This window comes from Gallinula chloropus (assembly GCF_964237585.1).
Source record: "Gallinula chloropus genome assembly, chromosome: 22".
Taxonomy (NCBI): Eukaryota; Metazoa; Chordata; class Aves; order Gruiformes; family Rallidae; genus Gallinula; species Gallinula chloropus.
Genome location: NC_140107.1, coordinates 8152271 through 8180266, shown reverse-complemented (window position 1 = coordinate 8180266; position 27996 = coordinate 8152271). Strand labels below are relative to the sequence as shown.

Below are 27996 nucleotides of genomic sequence, written 5' to 3'. Positions count from 1 at the left end.
GTCACTGAAAGAGTTTATTGTATAAAGCTGTAGGAAATACACAGGAGGCTGAGGTTTGGGACAATTCCTTCTAGAGACCACTGAGCTCCTGGGAGCAGCCAACACACAAACTCTGATTTGCCTGCATCAAAGCTTTCAAGGGGGATCAGCGAGGATACAGGGACATGCAGAACACCTTCTGTTCCTAGGTGGAGCTGGGGGGGGGGAATTATCCCCTTTGCCCCATGGTTGGTTACAAACCCACGGGCCTTCACGACATAAAGGAGTACAAAAGAAGATGGGGAGATGGTTTTGGGAAAGCAGGTGGCTGTGGAAGCAGGGGAGCAGGGTCAGGGGAAGCACCCCGGCGAGACAGAAGCCAGGAGGATGTAGAGACACAGCAGGTGTGAGCATCCATCCCACTGCAGAGGGGCCAGAGAGGGGCCAGCTCAGCCATCAAAGCCCTTGTGAGAGTCTGGGAGGGCTCAAGATGTCCCGTTAGGGCCAATGCAGGGACTTGGGGGATGCAAAGCCCCTCCTCTGGGCAGCCCAGGCACCACCTTTGCTTTGCCTCTCGTTCGGGACACTGAGGGGTGAGTGTGGCTGGGGGAAGCCTCATGCTCTGCCCGCTCTGGGGGGATGCTCAGCCCTGGCAGGAGCGGGGTGTGGATGCCCCGGCTGCCCCCTCAGCTCACCTCGGTGCTGGAGCTCTCCCCCCCAGCACTCCCAGCAGCCACAGACCCTCCCCAAATTAGTGAAAGGTCTTTGGTGTTACCTGTGCTGCTGGCCTTGGAGAGGCAGTCCCCGTCCTGTGGCTCCCCATCAGAGGGATGGAGCAGGAATAAAGCCCTCGGTGCTCTCAGCCTTCAACACACCCTTCTCCAGGGCTCAGCCAGGCGCTTCCCGGTGGGGGGGGCAGTATCCCCCCTGGTCCAGCTCACACACGGCAGAGGCAGCTGTGGGAACGGGGCAGGGAGGTGGGGGCAGAACACCCCGTACCTGTGAGCAATTTGAGCTCCTCATCCCTGCCCGAAAGCACCTCCACAGACACACACAGAGCAAAGGGCCTGGCCTGGGAGGTGGCTACAGACATCTGGAGGTGGCTCCCACCTGACAGGACAGCAGCTTTTCTCCTGGCCACACTCCAGCCCGGTGTCCCCAAACCTTTCCAAGCAGGGCAGAGCCCAGATCTCCACAGGCCAAGCTGCACGTACGGAAAAGGCTGGACTGCAAAGCCATCTGCTAGGCCAGGCCAGCGTGGCCAAGCCCCACAGACCAGGAGCTGCCGCCTTGTATCACACAGAGCAAGGGAAGCACAGGGGGAAGAGAGGAAAGTCAGCACTGTGCCGGGGTGGGGGGAGCAAACACATGCTGCCAGCATGCAGATCCAGCAGCCCAACGCTGAAGCTGCTGCTGCCCCTTGCTCAGCTGGGGCCCTGGGCTCTGCTTGTGCCTCATCAGACTGGAAACTAGGGGAAAGAGTAAATAATGGGGGGGAGGGCAGGGGGTGTCTTGAAGCTCCTTTTTTCAACTTTATTCAGCTTTGACTCTGCACAGAGCCACAGCATAGCGTACTCTAGCCGTCAGGGAGGGGCACGGGAACCTCCTGAACACACCGCGGTTCGGGGTCAGCCCCCCATCTCCTGCGCCTTGCGCCCTGCCCCGAGATGCTGCTGGGGTGTCTGGCACAAAGACCCTGAAGAATAGAGAAAGCCCCTTCCCCACGGCGGCCTCGGGGGGGCTCATAGGTCGCTGCTGCAGTCGCGGCACAGGATCTCGTCGTTGTCGGGGATGAAGCCTTTCCCCACCAGCGAGGTGCTGCAGCGAGCGCAGTTGAAGCAGTTGTGGTGCCAGTGACGGTCCTCAAAGGAGACGTATTTACCTCCGCCGAAGCCTGCGGGGGGGGACAGAGCTCAGCGTCAGAGCCCCCGGGGATACAGGGCTGAGTCTTGACCTGTTCCTCTCCTGAGTCAGGTCCCCACACGCAGCGCTGCACCAGGGCACCCAAACACCCTACAGCATCCAAACCCTTTGGAATACCGATCTCCACTCCAGATTTTGAAGGACTGAGATCCCTGGGGCTGGAATCGCTGGTTTTCTCCCCAGAGAGGAGTGAGGAGCAGAGCTGCTCCATCACAGCGAGCAAGGGGGCTGTTGGGAGCCGTGTCTGGCACGGCTCCTTCCTGGGATGGTGCTGGTGAAACCCTGGGAAGAGCTGCCCTGCCACCAGCTCAGCCCAGCGCTGCTGCAGAGGCTGTGGGCAGCTTCCCTCCTCTGCCCATGGGCGCTGGACGTGTGGGCTGTGACCCCCTTCTCCTGGGACAGCCACAGGCCAAGAGGCAGCCGACAGGAAGCGGGGTGCTTGGGAGCTCAGCCAGAGTCACCCTCTGAGTCACCAGCTGATTCACAGCTCTGCCTTCCCCAGAGCAACAGTGGCAAAGGGAAAGGCCAAGTGGGGGAGGGCAGGGGGGTTTCTGAGGGCCAGGACCCCCCTGCTTCCCTATCTCAGGTCAGCAGAACAGGTCCAAGCTCCCCAGCAGCAGCTGCTGCTCTGGGTGGAAGTCTCTGGCTATCCCTGCCCGTGAGCAATCACCCCACAGGGGGATGTGCCCAGGGGGAACCTCACACTCCCCTCCTTTGTCTCTGAGGTGCCCAGAGACACCAGAGGAAGCCTGCACAGTGCAGATGTGTATGAGCACCAAGGGGCCTGGGCCACCCACACACTCGATAGGGCGGCTTCACCCAGAGACGTCACCGAACGCCTGGAACCGGGGAGAACCGTCCCCAGGGCACCGCTCACCTGTGATGGGCTTCGTGCAGGCGCTGCACTTCTTGGCATAGAGGTTCCCAAAGCACTTGATGCAGTAGGGGTTGTCATCCTGGGAGGTGAACTGCTGCCCAGCCAGGGGGGTCTTGCAGCCCGTGCAGACGAAACACTCCTTGTGCCACGGTTCGTCCCGGTAAGTCACCCCTCCCTTGGTCAGGGTCTGCGGGCAGAGAGCGCACAAGGGTGACACAAACAGCCACAGGGCAGGACCACCTGCACCAGCACCCTTCTCTGTCGGGGCTGGGGCAGGAGCAGGGAACGTGCCCAGCCCCAGAGAACTGTGAGGCCAGCTGTACCTTTTTGCAGCGGGTGCAGCGAGGGGCGAACTTGCTCTCGTAACAGGGGACACAGTAATAATCCGTCTTGTCTGGGATGAAGGACCGCGACCCGATGGGCTGCTGGCAGCTGCTGCATATGAAGCAGTGCTCGTGCCAGGTTTGCCCGTTGTACTCCAGCTTACGGGACCCTGTGGAGAGAGATGTTGGCAGCGTGGCTGGAGGGAGCAGCGGGCAGAATAAGCTGTGGTCCTGCACACGTAGCTCTGTGCTGGCTGGCCATAGGCAGCCAGGATGGCAGGTGGCTGGAGGGGGGATGCCCCAGGCCCTCCCCACAGCCCCAGGTGAAGGGGTGCAGGATGTTCCCCCAGCACAGCACACAGGCCTCAGCTGAGAGAGGGCTGTAGTCTACTTTTGAAGGTGGTGCCTGAATGGCCAAGCAGAGACAACTCCCTCGCCTCAGGCCATCTCCAGAGACCTCACTCCCCTTCAGTCATCCCTCCTCTCATCAGCACACACCAGAAATGGCCTGGGAAACCCTTTGTTATCTCCTCCCCCACTTGCTTCCCCAGGAAAAAGGAGAACATGTGGACATGGCTGGGGTGGTGATTGTGGCTCAGGACCCTGATCTCCCACAGACAAAGTGCCCGTCTCACTCTGTGCAGTGACCGTGGAGCAGGAAAGGGGTTCACCCCCCTTCCTCATTACCCCAGTGCCAGACCCTGCAGCCCCACCCGAAGCCGCTGGGACCAGGACCAAGCCCGCAGTGCCCGAGTCCGCCCGCTCCTACCTGGCATGACCGTCTTCTCGCAGGCGATGCATTTGGAGGAGAACTCGCTGCAGTAGCAGTCATTGCACAGCAGCTCCTCGCCTTGGCAGGTGAACGGCTCGTCGGCCAGCGAGCGGTCGCAGCGGAAGCACCGGAAGCAGTGCTCGTGGTAGTGGCGATCCTCGTAGTACAGCTCCTGCGGAGGACAGCGGGGATGAGGAGGGGACAGAGGGATCTCCGCAGGGGACCGCCCTGCCCAGCCCTCTACTCACTCGGCAGTCGTGGCCGATCAGCTCCTTGCACTCGTCGCAGGTGTTGGCGAAGTGGGCGTCGTAGCAGGGGATGCAGTAGGGGCCATTGTCCATCTGGATGTACTTGCGCCCATACAAGGACTCCTTGCAGTTGTCGCAGTCGAAGCACTCTGTCATGGTGCCAGGCTGAGGGCCTCCTTCACCTGCTGAGAGATCAGCGGAGACGCCGGGTCAGTATCTGCTTACACCCCCCGAGAGGTCTCTGCGTGGCCCAGAGGGCAAGGACCACGAATTCCCTTCAACCAGCTAACAGCTGCTCCCAGGACAGGACAGTGGCCAGAGCTGCTGCACCTGCTCTGCGCCCAACATGCTTCCAGAAGAGCCCCACGCACAGAGGAATCAGGATTAAGCTCAAGTTCAACTTGGGCACCGCTCAGAGAAACTTAAGCCACATGAGCGTGCAGCAAGCTCTGGCTGCCGGCCTCCTCGCTGGGCAGCAGAGTGTAAACAATGACCCAAAGAGAGGTTTTCTTCCTTTTGGGTTGGTTTGGCTTATTTTTGCGTGAGAAGTTTTGGTTTGGCACCCAAAGCAGGACCGGGTGCACATCCACTGTCACACCAGGGCCAGTCACCTCCAGAGGGATGGATGTGCCTACTGAGCTGCTCCTTGGCGACCCAGCTACAAGGACAGGTCTCTTCTCGCTGGCCCACGGGCTGATGCTCTGCCTGATGGGGCTGTCAGCCATCCCAGCTCTGGAACCTCTCTGGCAGACCCTTGCAGGGGAGCAGAAGCCAGGCACCCCACACTGTGCCCAGCTACGAAACTGCATCCCAGAAAACAGTTTTTACATTGCTCCATCTACAAACACTCTTCAGGGAGAAAGTGCTGGGGAGGGTGGGTGTTCCACAAGCCAGAGAGGGGCTGGGGTTCTACACACAGGAATCAGACATCTCTCCTTGCCCCTTGTCTCCCTCTCAGCTGAGAGGTTTGAGGAAGAGTTTTGCTCTCGCTGGAGCGCCAGTTCCCAACCGGGCACCTTCCTGCTGTTTGCTCTAACCTCGTTATTCCTAAATAAGGAGTTTTCCACTTGCAAAATCACACCCTCCTTTAATACAGGTTGCTATCAAGTGTAGACAAGCCCATGGAATTACATCTGAGCAGTCAGCTGCGGAGCGCCGCTCGCCGCAGTCTTCCTCGTGAACCCACCCTTTCAGAAAGAGGTTTTATGGCTCGGTGTGTAATGGGGCGAGGAGCTCACCACCAGCCTCCCTGCCTGCCTCTTCCTGGTCTCCCTTAGGCTGGAAGCAGCCTCCAGGGCAGGAGCCGATGCAGACAGCTCTGATTCACGGCAGCCAGCTCCCCAGGGCTATTCTTGGCCAAGCCACACAGCTCCCAGCTGTTGTCAAGCCTGGTATGTGCCGATAGGGCTGCTGGTGAATAAATCCAGTATTCCCACATGGCTACGTGACCAACAGAGAGGGAACAAAGTCCCTTTTCAGATGCTCTCGTTCCCCAGCTGCTGCCCCGGCCGTTGCCTGCTCCCCTGACCGCTCCGTGCCCTCTGTTGTGGCAGGCTGGTGCACGTGGCTGCGGCTCCACGGCGTGCCCCCCGCGAGCAGCGTGGGCTTGGGACCACTGCTTGGCCAAGCCCATCCTCCAGAATCCCAACCAGCAGCCCCAGGCTCGCTGCCCGTGGGATGAGGCTGCCCCATGTCCAGCTGGTTACTGGGGTTTGTGCAGAGGAGCTGACAGGGTGCCAGGTACCAAACCAGACCCTCTGCCCCCAGCCTGGCTCAGCCCCCCCTGCACTCCCTCCCTCTGGGGCACCCCGTGGGGTGCTCCCCCAGCCAGGCAGCAGCCCCCGTGCCCTCTGTACGGCTCCTGGCCGCTCCTCACCCTCTGCCACCTCCTCTGCCATCCACTTGCCTTCAACTCCCTGAAGCCACCCGGGACCTTTCTCTCTGGCAGAGAATGAAAATCAAATTAATAACCCTCCTCCTCCTCCCAGAGCCGTGGAAGGGAACTTTCCAAGGTGTGTCTGTAATGAAAGGGCCTCTAATGAGCACTCCTGCCCTGGGAGCCACTGGAGCAGGGAGCTGCCACGCTTGCTCAATGGGCTGTGCTTTATCTCTGTGGTCCTGTAACGCTGCGTCACAGCGCATCAGAAAACGGGAAGGAAACTCAGCTCACTGGGGGAAGCCTTGGGTTCCACCTGCCCCAGGGACTTGGGCTCCCCAGCACTGCTGTACCTGCCCCTGATGCTGTCCCTCCCCCAGCCCCGGTCCCCAGACTCAAAACAAGGGATGGCATTTCCTCATGTTGCAGGGGGAGGATAAACCCACAAGGACTGATGTGGCTCCTGCACCCTGAACCACCATGGTGAGGGTGGTTCTGCCCTGAGCACGTGCCATGCCCTGGCCCCACACACACCCGGTGCCACCAGCGCTTGGGACCAAACAGGGATTAAAAGAAGCAACAGGACTGGAACTTTTCCATCCCACTGAGGGCATCTGGCACTCCTCAGCCCCCTAGGGCCCCCTGCCAGCCTTGTGCTGGCCCAAGCCCTGGGCTGGTGTGCTCACTGGAGGCACCACTGCTTTCACCACAGCGACCACAGAAGCAGCAGCAAAAAGCCCCATAAACCCTCTGACAACACTCTGCCGAGGAGAAACCTTTAACAGCTTGCCTCCACTTTGAGCAGCCTCTCCCCAAAATCTACCCACGTCTGTCATGCACAGCGTGAGCCGAGCTCAGGGTCGGAGCGGGCTGGAGGATGCACAGGCTGCCAGCAGAGCAAGTCCCGAGGTCGTCATGTGGCTGAGGCTGCTATAGGAGAGCTGGGGATGAGAGGCTGTGCTGCTTTTTCCAAAGGAAAGGAAAGGAAAAAAAAAGGAGCAGGCCCAGGAAGTTTGCTCAGGGTTATTTGTGTTAGATAAGCTGCTTGCTCCCTTTGTTCTGGACTCCCATGCAGCGCTGGGCAGGGGTGTCAAAGCCCTGTGCAACGCCAAAGCAAACTCTGTGTCTTTGCTCCTGAGAGCATGGCACTGCTGGAGACAGAGTCTGTGGAGAAGAGGAAGCTGGGACACAAGGAACAGAGTAAAAGAAATGAGGCAAGAACCACAATTCTTCCTGTGATTGTAGTGAGGAGCCTGGAAATTGTCTCCATTCATGAAGAAAAGAGGTGGGGTTTTAAAAGGTGTTTAAAAAGCCTTTAATCGAGGCTGAGATGCCACAGGCAGTCACTATGCGTGCTAATTAGTAGGTGCTCATACTCTTCAGCCCGCATCACCCTGTAAACGCGAGCTGTGTGCTAGGCTGAGGTCACACCTTCAGACACTGCCCAAGGCACTGCCCTAAAGCCATGGCACTCCAGCTGCAGAGAGGTCACCTGCCTGCCCATCACTAGATGCCTGAGGTCCCTGTGGGACAAGACCTACTGCAGCAGGTTTCCCTGTCCATGGGGATGGCGGAGTGGGATGTGGGGTGTTCTCTCAGCTGTCTTGTTGGCTGGCTGAGGGCAAGATTAAATGGCAGATCCATCCCTGCCAGTGGCCTACCTGCTCCCTTCACCAGGCATAGCTGTGCTCACAGGGGAAAGGAAGCTCCATTCCTCTCCTGTGCCCACGGACAAGCAGCTTTGGGAACAAGAGCTCCTCTCACAAACAACATTGAGAGTGCTCCGGGATGCAAATCCGATCGGTCTGGAACAGAGCTCAGAATAGCTTCACGTCTGAGAAAGGTCAGCGATTTGTCAAGGACGCAGAGCAGAGCCCACGTTCTAATTAGAGAGCAACATGCACCTAACGCCAGCCCGGTGTCATTGTCCGCAGCAACACGGCAGCTGGGCTAGCGACAGCCCCACGAGAGGCCCACATTAACCTTAGTGCCTATAAACTGGGGCCCTGTTGTGCAAAGGAGGCAGGAGGGGCTGTCTAGGGCCAGGCTTTCTGCTGATCAGCCTTCTGAGACGGTGCCTGCTGCAAGGAGCGCCTTTGGCAAGAGGTCTCATGGACACGGTGAACCCGTAACCCCCTGTAACTTCACACCAGTTTGTTGTTCGTTGTCAGGTCACAACCAGCTGCTCCACGAAGCGATCCTAGAGCAACCCATAAGGCTATTCCTAGGGAAACACTTAATCTTTCCAGGGCACAGGAATAGACCTGCCTTTCACTGCCTGTCAGGTTCCTGCCTATTCTCATCTTCCCCGGGCTGCTCTGAGCACGGGTTGTGCAGTTGCAGCTCACACCTAAACAGATACACCGAGGAGAAAGCACAGCCTCACTGGGGCAGGCAGGCGTTCCCCATGTAAGGATGAAACCATCCAGGACAAGGCTTTGGAAGACGGTCCTCAACACGCTCCAAGGTCAGGAGAGGAGAAGAAGACTTTTTGTTCCCGTTGGCTTTCCAGAACCATTATGGGCCCTGGAATCCGTGTGAAATTGTTTCTGCCCGCTGCCGACCCTAAAAGGGAAACCATCTGCTCGCTCCCAGGACCAGCTCCAGCCCCGCCGCTGGGCTGGGGACAGTCTCAGTCCAGGTTTCCTGACAACACTCCTATGGGTCTGCTCAGGGTCACCAAGCACCCCAGGAAGGAGCTGGCAAAGCCAGTCCGGGCTCTCCGGGGCGGTGGGACCAACACAGGTCCCTGCACCTCCTCATGCTGCTGCCTCTGCCCGCACCCTCTCGCTCTGCTCCGGAGCCCACAAGCGTGGCTGTAGGCCTGGAGCAGTGGGAGCAACACCCCCCCATCACCATTCAAAGACATCCAGGTCAGGGAGAAAGGCAGCTTGGCCAGAAAGGCACACAACATTTCGGCAGGGTCACCAGGCCAGACCCAGCCTGCACCCAGCACCCCCAGGAGCAGCTCACGTCAGGCCTTCACCCGCCTGCTCGGAGCTCCACTGAGTCACTTCCTGGCCTCAGATATTGCCTCCCAGCCGCCTCCCAGCCTGAGCCTCCCCACGGACAGCTCAGAAATATCTCTGTTGCTCCAGTGGGATCTCTGGCATGGTGAGGAGCAAGCAGAGTCCTTGCAGAGACCACCAGCACAGCCCCTTCGCCTGGCAGCTCCCCCAACACCCGCACACCGGGAGGATGGTACAGGTCATCCCTCCAACACACAAGGAAGATCCGGCTCCTACAGCTGGCTGAGGAGGAGGAAGGAGACAAATGAATCAGCTGGGTGTAAGGCCACACAGCCCCACCTGCATCCCTGGGATGCTGCACTGAGGTCTGTGCACACACCGAGCTCTGCCAAGGAAGCTGCTGCAGCCACTTCCCCTTGCACGGGCACAACCACCTCCTGCTCAGAGCAGTCCTGGGTTCATGGACCTTTTCCCTCTAACACTGAGCTCATTCTTTCTCCTAAGATAAGGAAACATAAACTGGATCGTTTCCTGTGTGAAAGGAAAACCTGCAGTGAGTAAGTCAGGTTCTCACAGAGCAGCATCCCATACAAGGTAATGGGACAAAGCTCCGAGCCAGTGTTTGTGCACACTGGGACTTCTGTCCTTTCTCTACCCTTTAAAGAAAGAATCTCTTTTTAATGAGGCCACAGTTGCAGGGGAATCCAATTTTCCATGCGACAGTGGAAAACCAGGCGGGTTTACCCATCTGAGACTCAGAGTGTAATTTCTTGTGGCCAAGACCTGGCTTTGCCTTTGATTTTCAGCCACTTCTGTCCCTTTCCCTCCCAACATCCTCCCCGTTCCGGCAGGTCCCCTGAATCCAGCTGTGAGCTGAAGCATCCACAGAGTGAGCATGGAGATACACAGTTTGGAGGAAGAAAGCCAGGAGATTTATCCAAACACTGCCAGTGAGAAATGCTGGGCTTCCCATGTCTGCCCACCTTCCAAAACCCCAAGAGAGGTATGGCAGAGCACAGGCTGACAAGGAGAGGGGCAGCAGACAATTCAGCTCTTGCTCTAAGCTTATTTTCTTGAGGGGAAGTTAATTCTATCAGGGTCAGAGATAGAAGCTCAGGAGTTCCTACTATGCAACCATAGAAAGAAATACTGCCTGGGAAGAAGGGAGGGAAGGATTTCAGAGTTTAAAAAGCCCTTATTACTAAAGACCCGTAAAGGTTAATTAACTATTTCAGGTTCCTGCCCCTTCAGAGGGCAGCTCAGACCAAGGACACGGTCACCAGCAGCAGAGCTGGAAGGATGCAGTCAGAGCACGCAGCCTGGGGCGTTCTGCTGACATGGAACAGACTGTTTGCTCAGGAGATCAGCTGCTGATCTTATGCAAACATATACCAAGGAAGCAAATCCTGCATGCTCAACAGGAAGTGGGGAACTGAAACCATTTGGGCAATTTGGACCAGTCGTGATTCAAACAGACCTCTGAGCTGGAGGAGGAACCCCGAGAGCTGAGGAGCGAGATATGACCACGCCAGAAACCTCCCCCCAGCCACATGAAGTCCCCTTGACCAGACATCAAGAAACCTGCAGCATAAAAACGTGTCAGCAGAGACTCTAGCCAGTCTTGGAAGAGTATTGGGAGAAGGAGGAGATGGCCTGGCCCAAGCTCTGCATCACAGGTACCTGCTCCTGCCACATGCAGCACCGAGCAGGCAGGAACCTGCTGGCACCAACAACCTGCATGGAGCAAGTCTGCTACTGCAGCTGGTAGCTGGCTGCAGGGCAGCAGCTGCACACATGGCCAGGGTGACCATAATAGGAAGAAAGATGCTGGAGCCAAGTTTCAGAGCTTTGGTGTGATCCGAGGAGCGGGAGCCGCAGTCCAGGGAAACGGCTGCTCCTCTCAGCTCTGAAAAAGGACCAAAGAACGAGTGTGGAACTTCTTGGGCACCTTAGTTGTCCCATTTAAGAGAGGGGCACACGCTCAATTATGGCAACAGCGATGCTGAAGCCACTGGAATGCAGAGTGGAAGGGGGTACTCACAATCTCCAGGCTTCCCTCACCTGTGGCAGCCCCTGGGCATGACACCAGCCCAGCAGCAGCACTTCCAGAGCAAAGAGGCAGCCAGTGCTGGACTGTGCCACCAGCCCACGCTACAGCCCAACACGGGGACACACGCAGTTCCCACCCCAATGAATCGCATCAGGGAGCCCGCCAGTGTCAGACCCCCAAATTCCCTTCATCTCCCAACTAGAAAATTGAGCAGCCTGAGCTACGGAGGGTGTCCCTGCCCACGGCAGATGGGCTTTGAGGTCCTTTCCACCCCAAACCTTCCGTGATTCTGTGATGAAATGGGGTTAGAATGAGGAGCCCATTGCTTATGCAGGGCTGAACGGGCCTTTTGGACATACTGAGCAGATGGGACATTAACCATCACCCAACAGTAATGCAGCAACACAAGACAAGCCCTAAAGAGAGTCACCAACCATATAAAACTAATCAAGAGGCAGTGGCCAGCCTCCAGACCCCAGTTTCACACCAGGTCCAGGCAGAAGCTGATCAGGACAGTGAAATGTCCGTTGCTGAGGTGTGGTGTAACCCACCCATGAACCTTCCTTGCCCATGCTGTTATGGAGTGATGGTCAAGAGAAGCTGGTGGGGAGGGATGGTAACTGGATGGCATTTCATCAAGAAAGACACAAAGACAGTATGCAAGAAGCAACATAAACCTCACGTGGGTAGAGATGGTGCCTCACGTTACCTGCCTGCTGTAGCCTATGGTTCCTTGTTCTGGTAACCCATCATTGCAGTTACAGCATGGGGAGTGGGACCCCCTGTGTGCAGCCAGTGTTCTCCAGAAACAAACATACATTTGGGGGTTGGGCTCAACCTCCCAAGGTCCCTTCCAACCCCTACAACTCCAGTGTGCCCACAAGCATCAAATGGGAAAACGCATCCACGCCCAAGCTCACAAGGCAGAGAGCTCTTGGATAGAGCCAGCGCCAAAACCCCATGAGATCTCTGTAACAGCCACTCCAGCCCCCAAGAATAACCATATTGTGAGGATTATAATCTAGCAATTAAAGTTTAATTTTGGACCGAATTGATTTATGCCCCCATAACCCAAAGTTGGCCTGGAGCCATACACATGCCTAACTGCTTATCCAACTGCACGAACCCAGGACTCCGGCAATAATGCTTCAGAATCTCTTTGCCCCATGAAATAAAGGTCATACCCCCCCTGCACTAGCACTGGGACATGAAAGCACGACAGGAAATGACTAACTGAGCGCTGAGGCCAATTTACCTTCATCTTAGATCTGCTCAGAGCAGAAGAATTTCGCAATTCAAACAGACAGCTCAGCCTGGACGCAGGGAAAAGAATCTGACTGCTCTATTGCTAGTTCTTGGGGTTTGAGCATCCCAGCACAGACATTGCTGCAAAATAAAGGAATTCTGCTCTATTTCCCTAAAGCTCCCCTGCAATTGCAGCCTTATGCTGTGGCACTGACTGTTCCTTCCCTTAGAGGCAGCTGTATTTTAAATTGAGGATGAAGCCGTGCTCATGTCTGAGGTGATGCATAACTTAAGGTAGTGCTTGCAAAGCTTTTTTGTAGCCCCTGACTGAAGGGTCCTTATGAGATCATGCCTGTATTTTGCAGGTGGTGGGGCAGATCGAGGGGCTGCTTCAAGCTTCCTTCTGAACACACACGGGAGCTCGTGGATGGGCTGCAGGGGATGGACAGGGTCACAGGGCACGTCGACAAGCAAACCTGCCTCAGATGAGATGTTAGTGAAAAATTTTTCACTGAAAGAGTTGTCAGGGCCTGGAACAGGCTGCCCAGGGAGGGGGTTGAGTCCCCATCCCTGTGTTTAAATAAAAAAAAAGGGGTAGATGAGGTACTTAGGGATATGGTTCAGCATAGGATGGGAACAGTTGGACTTAGTGATCTTAAAGGGCTTTTCCAACCGTGTGACTCTGATTCTGCACGGGCTGAGCCCCATCCTGCATTAACCATCCGCTGCAGAAAGCCTGGCAGCGCTTTTGCTGATGAAGGCTCTGCTCAACTTCAGTTTTTCTTTAATAAACACAGTACCTTTGACTTACAGGAGTGGGAAAAGCCACATAACCCAGGCGTGTCTTATTTAATGCGTGCCTGGTACTTAAAGGGCAAAGTGGAATGTTTTCACCAAGTTTGGTCACCCGATTCCCTTTTACCAAGCTGATTCTTCTCCCAAGCAGGAGCACCTGTAGCTGATTTCTTATCAACCAACACAGGTATCCTGGCAGTTTTGTGCCTCTCAAGACTCTCCAAAAGCCAGTGGAGTGAAGAGAAAACCAGGGAGGTGACGGGGAGACACCACAACAACACCCGCTGCAGGGACAGCCCTGTGCCACCCGGGCTCTTGCCCTGCAGCCCCTCTCCCTCTGTCCCTGGGCCCCTCCACCTGTGCTGCTGAGTCCCTGGAAGTGTGGACAGTCTCCATCTAAAGTGCTTTTTTCAGCTGCTGGTGTCCCTTTGCGAGCAAAGGCAATTACAGCTCCGTAGCCTGCAGCATGTGCGCAGCTTCTAAATCTGGGGAAGGCCTGGACCCTGGCAAAGACAAGTTGTGTCAGGTTACCATCCCCAGGACTGCTTGCCCGTGGTCAGAAACAAAACTGCGATCCTTTGTTGCCAGGGAGATGCTGTGTGTGAGCCAGCTGCAACCCTCCTGCAAGGACAGCATAGCCCTGCAGCAGGAGGAAGCACTGAACTGGGATGGACTGGGAGCGTTGGGAGAGGAAAATAAACTCTTAACTCCTGGAGCTGCTGTTTTGCTGCTGTGGGGGTGAAGAGAGTTTCTTTCTTCAAGATTTCTCTGCTGGCTGATCTGGGCTTCAGGTGTCAGGTACTTTTACTACACAGAGCATCTTTGAGCCAGCCTCCTTGCTGAAGCATCTCTCACCAGCACCATTAAAAATGACTCTTAAATACCACACATTTTAAATAATGGGAGCAATCAGGTGTGAATGTCACCTCTGACATCAGATCCCTGAGGAATAACTCCCCACAAGCACCAAAAAGAAGTTGGCAAGACACAGCGTGCTGTCCAGTCACTGTGCCTGTGCCGCTGTGCTCAGAGATGGAGAGAATGGAGAACCAGTGCCACATCCAACAGACAAAGCAGAAAAGGCTATTTCAAGGGGCACAAACCCTCACAGAAAATCTATGAGTGCCTTTACGTCACACAACTACACACTGAGTTTCCAAGACCTGTGCCCCTGCCCGCTGGATGTGCCCCTGGGTGCTCTCCCCACTGGCTTCAGCTCAGCACACGTGCTGGCTCTGCCAAGAGAGTCACTGGGAGGAAAACTGCTCCTTTCCAGAAAAAAACCCATATGAACAGAAAAGGATTAACAGTGAGAGAGAGTCCCAGACCCAGGTCTGTGGCTCATTTACAGAGTCCCAGCATCCCAGACTGGTTTGGGTGGGAAGGGCTCTCAGGACCCACTCCCCCCGCCAGTACCACCCCTGCCACAGCCAGGGACATCCTCTCCTAACCCAGGGTGCCCAACGCCCCATCCAACCTGGCCTTGAACCCTGCCAGGGTCCCAGTGGCACCCACAGCTTCTCCTGGCTTGTTCAAATCTCAGATTTACAAAGAAACCCACATGAAAGTGCAGAAACTGAACCAAAAGGTCAGAATTTTACCCAGCAGAGGCTCCTCTGCCCAGGACTTCCAAGTATAGAGCAGGAAGAGCTGATGTTGCAGCTCCCGAGGCAGCAGATAGGAAGCAATGCCCCATTTCTTTGCTCCTTCACTGACACAAACAGCCGCAGCCTGTGCTTGGGACCTGAGCACAAGGTTTTCCAAAGCTGTTTTCCTGCTCCAGCAAGTCTGAGGAGCGTAGGCTTCACTACAACAGGACATACCAACCCCTCACCACCCCCTCCCTCTGTCCTCCTCACCGGCCAGCACTGAAATCCTTCATTTATAGACTATTCATTCTTAAACTGGCAACCCCCTGGAAACAAGAAGTCCCAGCAGCTCTCCCTTACCTTGCATTGCTGAACGCGACGGGCCAGGGCACAACCCAAGTGACAGGGGTGGCACTGCAAGAGGCACAGCGAGGGCAGCTCCGACAGTGACTCGCACCCCAGATGGCTACAGCAGGTGCCACCAGCAAGAGACTCTCACTGGTAAATCATCACTCCACCAGCAAAACACCCCAGTGCCTGCCCAGAAACAAAAGCAGCCCCATCATAAACCAGGGGGTGACATCAGCACGGGGATTGCATTTCCCACCGAGGTTTAAATGTCATTACTTGTGACTGGAAACTGGACACTTAAAATTCAAGTGACTCCAAATTTTCATAAGAGACACGAGAACCCCAATTCGCTTCCAAACCCCTTCTACTTCTGCGTCACCATCACAGGGGAAAGAGAGAACAAGCAAAACCTCTCATAGACAGTGAAAAGCTAATGAACATCACCATTAGCCTGATTTACCAAGCCAGGTGCTAACGAGGTGAGCAGCAGGACTCCTGGATTCCCTCTGGAAAGGGTGGGTGCTATTCAGTCAGCACGGTTTACTCAGGTCCCTGTTATTCAAAATCTCTGGATCACCCTCTCCCACTCCAAGTTCTGCTCTCTGTCTCCTTCCAACACTAAAGCTCGAAGCTATCGAGGATCTGAGAGCGCTTGTTTCATCATTCCCCAGTTGAGTCATTGTCTCACAGAGCACAAAGCCTGACATCATGCCTGTATGTGGTGCAACACCATCACCAACCTGGAGTCCACCCGTGGCTCTTCAGGCGCTCCAAGAGCGGCACATCCACAGCTCCCATCCCAGCCAGATTTAATCTTCCTGGGAGTTACACAGTGTTTGCAATACTGGGGTGAGCAATACTAGAAATAAAGCTCCTCTTGGCCAAGTTACATGCAATACACTGTGCACCTCGTGTGCCTCTTTAGTAAATAGCACTGTTACTCCCCACACTCCAGAGCCCCCCAGTTCGGCATCACTGCAGCTCTCTTGATACGAGGTGCTCACTGAGTTAAAGGTAGGGGCTGAAATGCCTTTAAATGTAAACACTGACTTTTCTATGTGAAAATTTCCATGTGCTGAGAGAAAGAGGAACCAGCCCACGGAAAAAAGGGGGAAAAAAGGGGGGAAAAGGGTGGAAGAGAAAGGAGGAGATGATCTTTATGGTCCCTTCCAGCCCGAATCGCTCTGTGACAGACAGACACAGCACCGTGTCCTTACAGAGTACAGTTAATCCAGACTCCAGAGTGCTCGACCCAGCAGCGCCCTGTCCTTGCTCATCGTGCCTCCTGTTTACACTTTGGGCTTTAAAGGTGAGTGTGCTGAGCTGAAGGAGGCACTGGACTCGTGTGGCACTGGGAGTTACACGCCAGTTCAAACCACATTAGGTGCTCAGCACAGACAGCACCACATTTTCCTTCCTGGGGGCAGAGGAAGCCCAAGGTGAGGTCAGACGCCTGGCAAAATCCAGAGGTTTAGGTTCGTTCATGGGTCCCCGTTGCTGACAAAAGCAGTCCTGGTGCTCAGAGACAGCTCAGGGCCTGCTGCTTCATTTCTGTTCTCTCTCCATCACCTTCACATCCTAAGCAATACCTAGGAACACAGTGCCATCCCACACGGGCCTCAGAGAGGCATTTTCATCCCACCATGCTGAAGTTCGTCCCTTCAGACAGACATCATGTGCTGTTAAACTCCTTTTGTTTCTCTCCAGAGAGCCTTAAACCCCAGGTTATTCTTTCCCCAGTGGTACAGAGCTGATATACCTGCTGGGTTAGGGGAAACAGAACAATCTGCAGGCACACAGCTCTGAACTACAGCAGCGATTCCCCAACCCCTGGTACACTCACAGGAGGGAAACCCTGGGGGCTTGGATCATGCAAGAATCACAGGAACAACTTGGGTCCAGAGTGGGCTCTAAACTGGGAAGATACAGTCCAAAAATCAGCCACTCCTTGGGTCTACAATTTGCATTTTAGATTAAAAGCCTCCAAAGCCCTCGGGAGGCAGAGCTCAGCCTGGAAAGGGTTTTGACCATCATAATGTAAACCCACAGGAAGCAGGGATCTAGAACAGAAACAGTTCATTACAGCTAAAATACTGATCCCAGGTTCTTCCTGAAACAGCTGGGATTATCCCTCCAGTCAGGCCAGTTCCAGTTACTGAAACCCACTCCAGCATTTAGAGACATCTGGAGATGCTGAGCAGTCACTCTTCTTTCCAGATAACAAGACCGGAACTGGAGGAACTGATGAATTTCTAAGTGAACCCTTGAAATGTGGGTAAACAACCTCAAAACATCCAGGTCATATTTACATTCCAGGGTCAGCATTTAATATTCAGCATCTTGTGGTTCCAGGATTCTAGGTTTTTCTACGCACCAAAATATGTAGTCATGTAAAGGCCATCTGCAGCAGCTGGAAGACATTCATTTGGCCTGCTAAGATTCATTAGTTTAAAAAAAATACATAAATAAAGTGTTTGTTTTATTTCCAAAGGGCTAATGCTGCTGCTCTCAGCTCTGTCAGGGTGCTGGGTGAATAATGCTTATGCAATGTGCTCGGCAGGAGGTATCGGATGCCACAATGCATACAAGGACCTTAACTAAAACAAGTCTTGTAGTTGGGTTAATGCTCTTCTGTAGTAACCCAAGTCATTAGTCACAGCAATATGAAAACCAGCTTGCAAACAGTTCAGTCCCTGTTTTTATACTCCCCCACCCCCCCTCAGTGCTGAAACCCACTGTTAAAAAAAAAAAAATCACTGATGGGAAGAAATCTTTCCCCAGAACTGGAACTCAGATACCTCTGATAAAGAATTACCAGACATAAGCCTCCATGCATGCTCTTTCCTCTCTCCAAGCAGTTCCTGCATGAGCTGAATGCAGCTTTTAAAAAACCAAGTAAACACGGAGCGCAGCTGAGATTGTAAAAGAAGGAGTTGGATTTGGCGTAGCGTCCGCAGGGATCGCTTTCCTGGCCAGCAGTTTGCAGAGGCTTATTTATTGGCTAGCTGTTTTCCTTCTGCTGGAAGATGCTGAGCTTTCAGCAAAGTTTCTGCAGGGTATGCACCAGCATTCGCTCAGCTAACGAGTTAAATCACTGCAGCTCTGCGCTGACTTGAAGATTATGGGTGTAGGAAAAGGGAATGCTCAGAGAGGGGAACTGTCAGCAGTCACCACCAAACTGCGGTTAAAACAGACACCAATGACTCTATTCAGCTCCCAAACCTCAGACAGTTTCCATTTTCTCAATAACAAAGCATTTTTGTGGGGTGAGGTAACAGGCTCCATCTGCCAGGTCTAACTCTCTCCGCTAAGATTTCTCAAGAGCTGAACGAGCCCCGAGTCCCCCAGCGCCTGGGAAACAAAGGGACGGAGCTGCAGCAGGATGGAGGTGGAGAGGAGCCTCTTTGGGACAGTCCCACGAGTTCTCCTGGGAGTTTGCGTGGAAAGGAGCCTCAAGGGAGCTCTGACTCGGGCACAGCTGGAGAGTGGAAAAGCCGGAGGAGAGATGGAGTTTTTCAGGAAGGATGGACTGGGACAGGCAGAAGGGAGCAGGAGACAAACTGGTGACACAGGTTCAGCATCCAGCTATCCATTGTAGAAATGTCACAAGCACAAGAGCAGCGTGATTTTGTCCCTACCCATGGCAGGGGGGTTGGGACTAGATGATCTTTGAGGTCCCTTCCAACCCAAACCATTCTGTGACTCTGATTTAGACATGATGAACACATCACGAGACGCGCGGTGCCAAGGGGAGCGCAGGCACCCTGCTCCCCAGGGGATGGTACAGCTCATGGGACCGGCTGCTCGAGCTGGGACACCCCCCTCCACTCCTAAAATATCTGAGCAGGGCAGTGACAGCCTGGGAACAGAGGTTGGGAGGGGTTTAGGGTTCATCCTTGCCCTGTTTTTGCATCCGGCAGCCTGAATCTTGGTCCCTGAATCCCAGGGATGCTGAGCACCTGGGTATTCTCTTGATTTCAGGCAAAGTCAGCTCAGTTCCCTGGAAAAGCAGGTTGTTCCTTTAGGTTCAGATGAAGACTCTGCTGCCTGTCAGGACGCCCAAACCCCACCCTCACCTCCCTTGCAATCCAGAGACTCTCAGCTCCAGGTTCAGCACATCTCAGCTGCCCACCCTACCAAGAGAGGAGCAAAAGCGAACACCATAACCCTGGGCTTCCTGATGCAAATACAGGTAAAACCTTGGGAGAGGAGGGGGAGATGAGGCCAGCTGGAAAGAGCTTGGAGAAAAATGTGGCTACACAGCACATAGCACCAGGAAAGGCTCTCCACGGTGTATGTGAGTCTCCTGGTCTATTTTTTGTCCCTGCATAGATAAATCTTGAAGCAGCAATGCAGGAAGTTCTCCAGGACACTGCAGCAGCTGGTGCGAGTGGATGACCCACGATTCGGGCAGGTCAGAACATACAGGATCCAACTTAGCTACTACTCTGGTAAGCAGTGCTGCCAAGAGCAGTTACTCACACTGTTTGGAGCCCTTGCTCTGCCTGTGTGGCAGAAGGCACTTGAACATAAGCTTTAAGAACCACGATTCAGAGGGATTAGAAAACATTGCCAGAAAAAGCCGTTCTGATTGCATTATTCCAGCCTGGTGCATCAGGTCTCACATTTCCAGGGGCAGCACCAGAGATTCCCAAGCTGAAACTGCCCCAAAGCCATTTTGCACAAATTTAATTGGGAGCTGCAACCTCCAGATGTACTGCAGAGCAAGGCAAGAATCAATGAGGATAAAACTCCAAGCACAGATAGTCCTGTTTAACATCCTCCAGAGCATCAGCTTTATACTCTTCTGCCACAAAACTTTGGAGCTAAAGACTCAACAAGAAGCAAATACATTTCTCCCCGGTGCTGTCTGGTCCTAGGGAGATGCTGAAATCTCTGCACTCATGCAACAGACTCATAAAAACTCGTGGAGCAACTGGAACTCAGCTCACCTGCAACCCAAGTTGAGCAACGTGCTGACTAGGAGAGAAACCTTGGTGGCCCTGTGCTGGGCTCTTCCAAGGAGTTCTTTGTCTTTCTTGAGCTGAGGGGCTCAGAACTGGACCCAGTATTCCAGGCGTGGTCTCACCAGGGCAGAGCAGAAGGGGAGAAGGACCTCTCTTCACCTATTAACACCCCCCTTCTAATACACCCCAGGATGCCACTGGCGTTCTTGGCCACGAGGGCACATTACTGGCTCATGGCCATCCTGCTGTCCCCCAGGACCTCCAGGTCCCTCTCCCCTACACTGCTCTCCAACAGCCCAGTCCCCAACCTATACTGGTACCTGGGGTACCTCCCACCTAAAGCAACAGCAATTTTCCAGTGGGTTTTCTGAAGGCTTTTATGTCCCTGTGGCACTTTCTCCTGAAGTTTTGAAACCATTAATATTGACCTCCTGACTCTCCAGTTGAACACCATGTACCCAGCTGGCTACCTGGAGAAGGCAAGTGGCATCCCTCCTCTCCCAGACAGGACAAAGCATTTCCCAAGCCCGTTTTCTTCCCGGTGAGGAATGCTGCTCTCAAATCCCCCCCCCCCCCCCCAAAAAAAACCCCTCACTGCTAATACTAGCCTCAGCACAACGTCAGCCAAAGAGGGCTCCCATCAGAGATGAGCTCTGCTAGCGCAGGCTCCCTGGAGATGATAAGAATAGTACAGTCAAGCCCAGATGGCAGCAACGTGCAGAGCACATTTCCAGCACATGGGGTGACTGGCCCGTGCAAACTCTGTGTGTCCACCCCAATTTCTGCCCTCTGCTCACTAGAGGCTCAAGTCCAGGCTGAGGCCTTTGGGAAAGGTCAGGGTAAGTCTCACAAGCTCGCAAGATAGTCCTTTTGTTCTCACTATTTGCTTCTCAACTCCTTTGTTAAGAGATACTAATCTCTCTGCAAGGCAGGCACTTGGAGCCAAGGATTTAGATATTATTGCAAAACATATGCTTAAAAGAGCCTGGAAATGCTGCTGGCAGCGGTACAGAGGGGAGCACAGCACAGCTTTGGGTCAAAACAAGAAAAAAATAAATCTAAGCTAGTAAGCAATTCCCATGTGAGAGTTTGGGAGAGCCAAGCAAAAGCTTCTTCTAGAAAGAAAACAATACTGTGAGAACGAAGCTAACAAGGGCTGGCTCTTGGAAAAATAAAACTGGCCAGTAATGAGCCAGAGTATTGCCAACAGCACGTATCCAAGGGGATCTTGCTGGGAAAGCGACCCAAGCCCTTACACTGGAAAGCCCTGAGGGACCAGGGACCCTGGGGCTGGAAGCTGGCAAATTGCTCCATCAGTTGAGGTTGGTCCCAGTGTTTTCTACTGCGTCAGGATAATTTGTTTTAGCCTACAGGTCTCTGCAGAGCAAGGGGTAAATTCAGGCTGCTTCCTCTGGGAAGGGAAAGGGAGTGCTCGGCAGAGCCCTGCCCCGCGGGATGTTTTTAGGTTTCCCACCATGGCTGACGTCCCTTCGGCCCGACACCCTCAGGCTGTGGGCTTTGCCTTCCTCCCTGCTCCTCGGTGCTGCCCTGGCACAACGTGCCCATCACCCAGTGTCAGAATCTCGGCAGCCAGGACTCCCCCAGCAAGCAGCAGCCACAGAAGTGCCATGACTGAGCCTACACAGAAGCATCTTCTGGAGACTCGTTCGCCCAGGATGGACACGGTTTGAGCAGCTATTCTGATGTGTCTTGTTTTCCATAGGGATAAGGAGCAGACCTTGCTGTGTCTCTCTGTCTCAGAGAGATTAGTTAACACACCAGGAATCAGGTACACTGAGGCAGAGCGATCAAGGCAAGGCTTCTGTGTGCAGCCTTCTGTTTCCAGCCCAGACACTCATTGCATACAGAGAGCCCAGAAGAAGACAAAATGTGATCCCTAACTGTGCTTCAGGGCTGGCAGAGGAAGATCCTGCGTTGGCAAGGGGTGTCAAGGTGCTGTCTAACGACTTTCCTCCTCTTCCAACTCCTTTTCTGACTCACTCTGCCATCTTCCCTGCAGTCGACATGTCCGGGCGGCACTGGGAGCATTTCTCCCTCGTCCTTCAACAGCAGCCAGATCCCCACACATCTGGAAGGGGCATTTCTCAGGAAAGTCACTCCTGAGGTGGTTTTGAAGCTTCTTTCCCGAGAAAAGGAAGAGAAGCAGCCTGTCTCATTTCATCAGGAAGACTTCCTGGCTGCAGGAGAACAAAGATTGCCCAGGAGCAGAGCAAACAGGCGCTAGGCCTGTGCCCGAGCCCCGGCTAATGCGAACAATGTGGGCAGAGTATTGGGTTACCTCATTTCCAGGTGTGCTGTCAGCATGAGCCACGACTGGCTTGGGATGAAAGAGGAAAAAACCGTTCCTAGATCTGGACTTGTCTGCTTTGGTTGTGGGAATTGTTGCCCAGCAGCCTTTAAGCCTTTAATGCCCCGTCACGCCCTCAGGCCTCGGTTTCCCCATAACCTTTTGATCGCCACTGGCCATCCTACTACAGCAGAGGCTGGGGGATGGAGCATAAAACCATGGTAGCCCTTCCCCTGGGAGCCAAAAGTGTGCCAGCCCAGGGCTTGGGAAGAGGAAAGCCCCTGTGGAAGGACTTCAGCAGGTCAGGCATCTTCAGTCACACAGTGATAACACAGGCTGGCAAGACACGAGCACCCAAGTCAATATCCAAACAATTAGAGACCCTCAACAGCTGCTCAGTGTGGCACCTTCTATAATGCAGCATGGTTTTCAGCAGCACTGCATCACAGGAACAACCCAACCCTACTGCTCCCCCACAGCTTCACACACAGAGCATGACTTTGGGCCTCTCCCAACCCTCTTCTTCCCTGCACCACAAGTTTAGGCATTCCCAACAGCTATGCGATGTCTGTCTTCCTTATAACACCCACTGCCCCCCACCACCCCCCCGAGTATTGATCACAGTGTTATCTTACAGCAGTGGCCTTCACAGGCTGTGTACAGAGCACATGAAAAGTCAATTGAAAGCACAGCTCTTGCCAACAAGGAAACATACAGTGGGGAAATAAAGTATTTCAAAGCTGCACGAGCTGCCAGGGCGCTTCCAGCTCTCAAGTGAGCATCAGATCCTTCTTGTTCAAAGGATACACATAAATACAGGTCCCCTCCTGCAGCGGGGAGGGAGCTACACGTCATCTGTACCACCTCTTCTTCAGGTCATTGAGCTTCAAAACTACAGCAGAAAAGATACAGGCAAAACTGAGGCACCTTTCTGCTGCAGGACGCCTGCTCAGCCCCCAACGACTGGGCTGTATCTGTTATCTCTGCATTTTTTATTAGGTTATGTTTACTTTGGCTGCACATCCAAGCAGTCATTTAACCAGGGTGAGAGAGGAAAATCTTGGACTCTCAACAATGGCCAAGCAGCTTTATCTGCCACTGGGGACAATGACTTGGCTCCGATCGGCGTGTAGTACTGGCAGGGTCAAGTGTAACATGTGCTGAAGGAAGCACTAGGGAAGCAGATCTGCGGCCGTTCCAACAACACTGAGCACTTCCTTGAGCTATTCAGAGGTCCCTTTCCCCCTTGAGTGAGGGGAAAACAGCTCCAGCTGTCCAGTCACCTGCACTGGCTTCTCCACTCACTGGATTTATGACGATGGAGGCCACTAACAGCTCCAGGCTGGACACAGCACGTTCCTCTGGCTTATGGCTCAGACGTTGGGAACTAAGGTAGGAAGCAGTTAAGATTAAGCCCTTGGCATCAGCCACAGGGATGGAAGAGAATTTATATTCCTGAACAGAGTATAACTGGCACTGGGCAGGTTGGGCAGAAGCGCCAACAAACTTTTGTCCAGCAGTGACACCAGGCAGAAGGGTCTGGAGTTAATATTTATCCATGGTGCTGATTTAAGGGAGGGTTTTTTTGAGTATTTGAGAAGTTCAGATACTTTACATAAAAGAACTCTGCAACTGGCAAGCCCAGGACGAGCTACAGCAGTATATACTCAGGGGCAAACTAAGTGCATGATGAGTTAATGCTAACAGCCAGATGACCACAGCCCAAACAAAGCCCAAGTGAGACTGCAGGAAGAACAAGCACATAGCAATATGGAATAAAACTCCTCAAATCTATCTGGGATCTGTGCTAGCACATTTCCAAATCACTCTTGATTAACTATTAACTTAGCCCCAACGGACACATCCCTCTCATCCCCCCCCCCCCCCAGTAACGTTACCCTCTCAGTGGGGCAGAATCATCCAGTAAAACTGCTTCTCCATTTAGCAAACACCAAGAGACACAAAGTGAGTCATTCAGCACGGGCGATTCTGCTCGGATGAAACACAGGAAGGTGGAAGCCATGTGGCATTCTTCAGTTTCCCCTTTCCTTTCACAACCAGACCCTTGATATTTTCTTCAACAGGAAAACTGACACTCTCCCCCCCCCTCCCCAAACTGCTGACAATTGTGTTTTACACCTGGCAAAACCAGAGCAAAACGGAAGGAAGGGAAGAAACAAAGACCAAGGGCTTTTCTCAGCAGAAGGGAGCACGTTTTGTTTCCAACTGCAGCTGAAGACCCCTCACTTAACAACCCATCGGCCTTCTCAGGCATCCCCACTCCTCTCTGTGTCCAGTTTGGCTGTTGGAACTGCACCTATTTCAGCAGAAATAGTCAGATTCCCTTCAGGAATGAGGTGAGGGGTTTGCACTCTGGGTTGAATCATGAACAAAGCCACGGACATCATCTGCACCACATTCTTTGCCAGACCAAGCTGGGTGCTCCACGGTGGGCACAGGCAATCCCAGAGCAGCCAGTGTCAAACTGGGATACTGAATACCCAGCACCAGAGGAGAAACGGTTTCCTTACTTGAGCAATTCCATGGAATGGTGAAGCTGTTTGTCCAGTTGAGAAGCCTGGCTTTCCTTCAGCCCAGCCAATCCCCGGGCTCCCATAAACACCTCCTGTGCCTGTGGAAACTTTCGTGCACAAAAGGTGAGGCAGCTGGAATACAGTTCACACTCACACCCCTCTCCTGAGGCTACTGATGCAACTGGGGCTCTTCAAGTATGACCTCATGCAAGCCAAAGAGAGAACATCTCACAGATGAGCGACCTGGGGGCCACTGTGAAAACCTTGAGGATCAGTGCTGCAATCACCATAAAAGCCCTTTTCCAGGGAGAGGAGGTGGGAATCACTCAAGCTCTAAAAGTAACGAATTTATTCCATTTTTCCTGCTGGCATTTCTAAAACCAGCAGGTCTTGGGACAGCATCAGCTCAGCCATGATAAGGAACGTGGCAGGAAGCATCTTAGGACACAGAGTGAGTCCCAGCTGTGAGCAGAACCAAGGGCTCCCAAAGTTTGTGCCCTGGGACTTTCAGTAACCTGCCTGCAGGGAAGTTTTCCCTGGCTCCATCAGTTAAGGCTTCACCCCGGCTTAAAGTTGCTAGGTCCCAAGCCTGGAAGAACTTCACTGAGCTCACCCCCTTCAGAAGCATCTTGGGCACTGAACGCTGCCTATAGCCGCCCGAGGCTGGTGTTGCACGTGTGATCAGGACAACTACAGCGACATGGGCCATGGAGGAGCCTCCTGCCTTTCTTCCCCACCATCATCTTGGAGAGCTGAGCCACCCAGCCGTGTCCTGGGACAGCAGGGCCCGTTTGGAGTCAGCTCTAAACCCAACTGGGGTGTAAACAGGAAGCGGAGCTGACAGAGACGCGCTGCAGATGGCTGCAAGTCCTGCAGAGAGACCAGCACTGCCCTGCCAGCCTCCCAGAGACAGGGAACCCGCCCTGCCTGCAGCACACCAGGCACCCCTCAGCTCTCCGGATGCTGTTCTGCTGGCGGGGGGAGACACACACTATATCCCCCACCCCCCAAGAGGCACCTCAGCAGCATCCAACAGGGACAGACAGTGGTGCTCCAAAAGCTGAGACCTTGGCACTGCTCACAGGGCTTCCTGCTAGGGAATGCTGGATGTTTCCAACCACCACCCTGCCTCCGGTGTGTCCTCACCACTCCCTGGGGCCAGGAGTCCCTGTTCCAAAACATACTTTTCACCATGGAGCATCCACTATAATTAGTGCCCACAACTAACTCCACTGCCTGTATTTTTGTCCCCGATGCTATGCCACCAGCCTTAAAAGCACACAGAATTACTGACCCAGCTGGCTAAGAACCGAACTAACGCTTTGCAACTCCCTGTGCCTCCGAGGAAGCGACCAGTGAGAGAACTGTGTGCTCTCTGTCCTGGGAAAAGGGAAGAAAACGGCACAAAACTAAGACAGGAGGAATTCCAGGCTTCCTGCATTCCTGCCCAGGGCCTACAGGAAGTCAAACCCCAGTTTGACAATCGTGGACAAAGCAGATGAGGGAAACGAGGCGGCTTCCACGCTTCTGTGAGCAGCAGAGCAACGTTACTCACACCTAAGGCAGGTATCTCAATAGGAAAGGCTCCCAAGGAAGGGTCCACGGATGTGTTTCTCAAAAATTAACAGAGAAGGTGTGTTGACAGGAGCTAGAGGAGGAGACACAGGTTTCTGATGGTTGGCAGAGGGGTCAGAAAAGTGGAAGAAACCTCCCTGAACTCTTCCCTGCTGCTGGGACACCGCGCTCATCAGCAGACACCTCAGCCTGGCCTGGGGTAGCTGTCCCTGCACCCAAAGCTGCCCTGCACCCAAGGGTGCCTTGGAAAGCCTTCTTCATGATTTTCAGAACACGGACAGGGTGAATGCCTTAGATTCAGATCTAAGGACAGAGGCCTCAGTAGCAGTGTCTGTGCTGTGGAGCTCGGTAACCACCATCGTACCCCACACATCTGAGCTTTGAGTCAGCAGTGAGTAATTCCTACCAACACGCTGCACCCAGGCTAACTATAAAGTGTACCCAGCAATTCCCTGGCGAAGAGATTAACGTAACCACAGGTACAAAACGCCCTGAGCCAAAAAAATAAAAGCCCCAAACCTGTTAGAAAACACAGCAATCCTGTAACAAAGCTGCGAGGAGTACCAGGACGTTTGGAAGATGCTGAGCTGGTTGAATAGCACGATTCCAGCTGGGACTTTGAGCCTTTGTTTCACACACACACACAGAGCAAGGCTCCCAGCAGCCTTCCCCTGGGGCTCTCCGAAACGGTAGCGACCGGGTAGGATGGGCTGGAGTTTTCCCTCCCTCACTTGAGGTTTAAGTTTAGTTCTGAGTTTAATCGGTTGGGCGAAGTTTCAGAGCTTTCCTAACAAGACGCAGCTTAAGCACAGCGGCTTCGCGGGCTGGGAAAGACACACGGCCGGTTTTCCTCCCCCCCCAGAACCGAGCTACATCCCGGGTAGCGACAAAGTAAACCCCGCCGGGGTCCCGCGGGGATGCCCCGACCCCGGACGGCGCTCGGGACACCCGCCGCGGATGCGTTTTCCCTCCCAGCCCCATCCCAGCGCCCCCAGCCCACTGCAACCCGCGACCGCCCCGGGGCTGCGGGAGCCAAAGCGGGCGGCAGGGAGGGTTCCCCGCCGCCGGCACACCACGGCATGCCCGACCCGACCCGGCCCGGCCCGACCCGACCCACCTGGTCGGCGTCCCGGGGCCGCGCCCCCGCTCGCTGCTCGCCCCGGCGATGGGCAGGCTCGGCTCGGCTCGGCTCTGCTCCCCAGCCCTACGGCGCGGAGCCCGGCCCCGCCCGGCCCGGGGCGGGGCGGAGGGGCGGCGGGCGCGGCCGGGGCTGGGCCGGGGGCGGCGGACTCGGCCGTCCGGTGCCCGCCCCGTGTGAGCCCTCGCTGCGGGAGCCCGGGCGGGGTTAAGCACGCCCCGGCAGCGGGATGCTCCCTGTGAAGCGGCGGGGCGCAGAGGGACCCCCCCCCCTCTCCCGGCAGCCGGGCGCCCGTTCGCCTCCGAGCGCCCGTCCCGGAGCCCCGGTGCCGCGGAGCCTGCCCGCGCTTCCCCGCTACTCAGCTCGGCCAGGCGCCGGGACGGGGCGAGCGGCGGCTCCGGGAGAGCCGGCGGGCCGCGCTGCCGGCGAACGGGCAGCGGAGCAGCACGGCAACTGCCGCCCAAAAGCCCCGGTCCC

General features: G+C 54.6%; 1 protein-coding gene across 3 annotated transcripts; it reads right to left on the bottom strand.

Annotated features, from left to right (window-relative positions):
• FHL3 (four and a half LIM domains 3) lies at window positions 1-27579 on the bottom strand. 3 transcript variants are annotated; one of them, XM_084274270.1, is made up of 6 exons: window positions 27499-27579; window positions 4123-4307; window positions 3872-4046; window positions 3103-3272; window positions 2780-2966; window positions 1-1873 (listed from the first exon to the last, which is right to left on the bottom strand). In XM_084274270.1, the coding sequence occupies exons 2-6, from the start codon at window positions 4276-4278 to the stop codon at window positions 1722-1724; spliced, it is 840 nt and encodes a 279-aa protein (XP_084130396.1). In that variant the 5' UTR covers window positions 4279-4307; window positions 27499-27579; the 3' UTR covers window positions 1-1721. The 3 variants fall into 3 exon arrangements, with proteins under 3 accessions (XP_084130396.1, XP_084130397.1, XP_084130395.1); XM_084274271.1 differs by having other exon boundaries at window positions 4123-4304; window positions 27499-27548; XM_084274269.1 differs by lacking the exon at window positions 27499-27579 and adding an exon at window positions 15007-15160.
• Window positions 27580-27996: the final 417 nt, after the last annotated feature.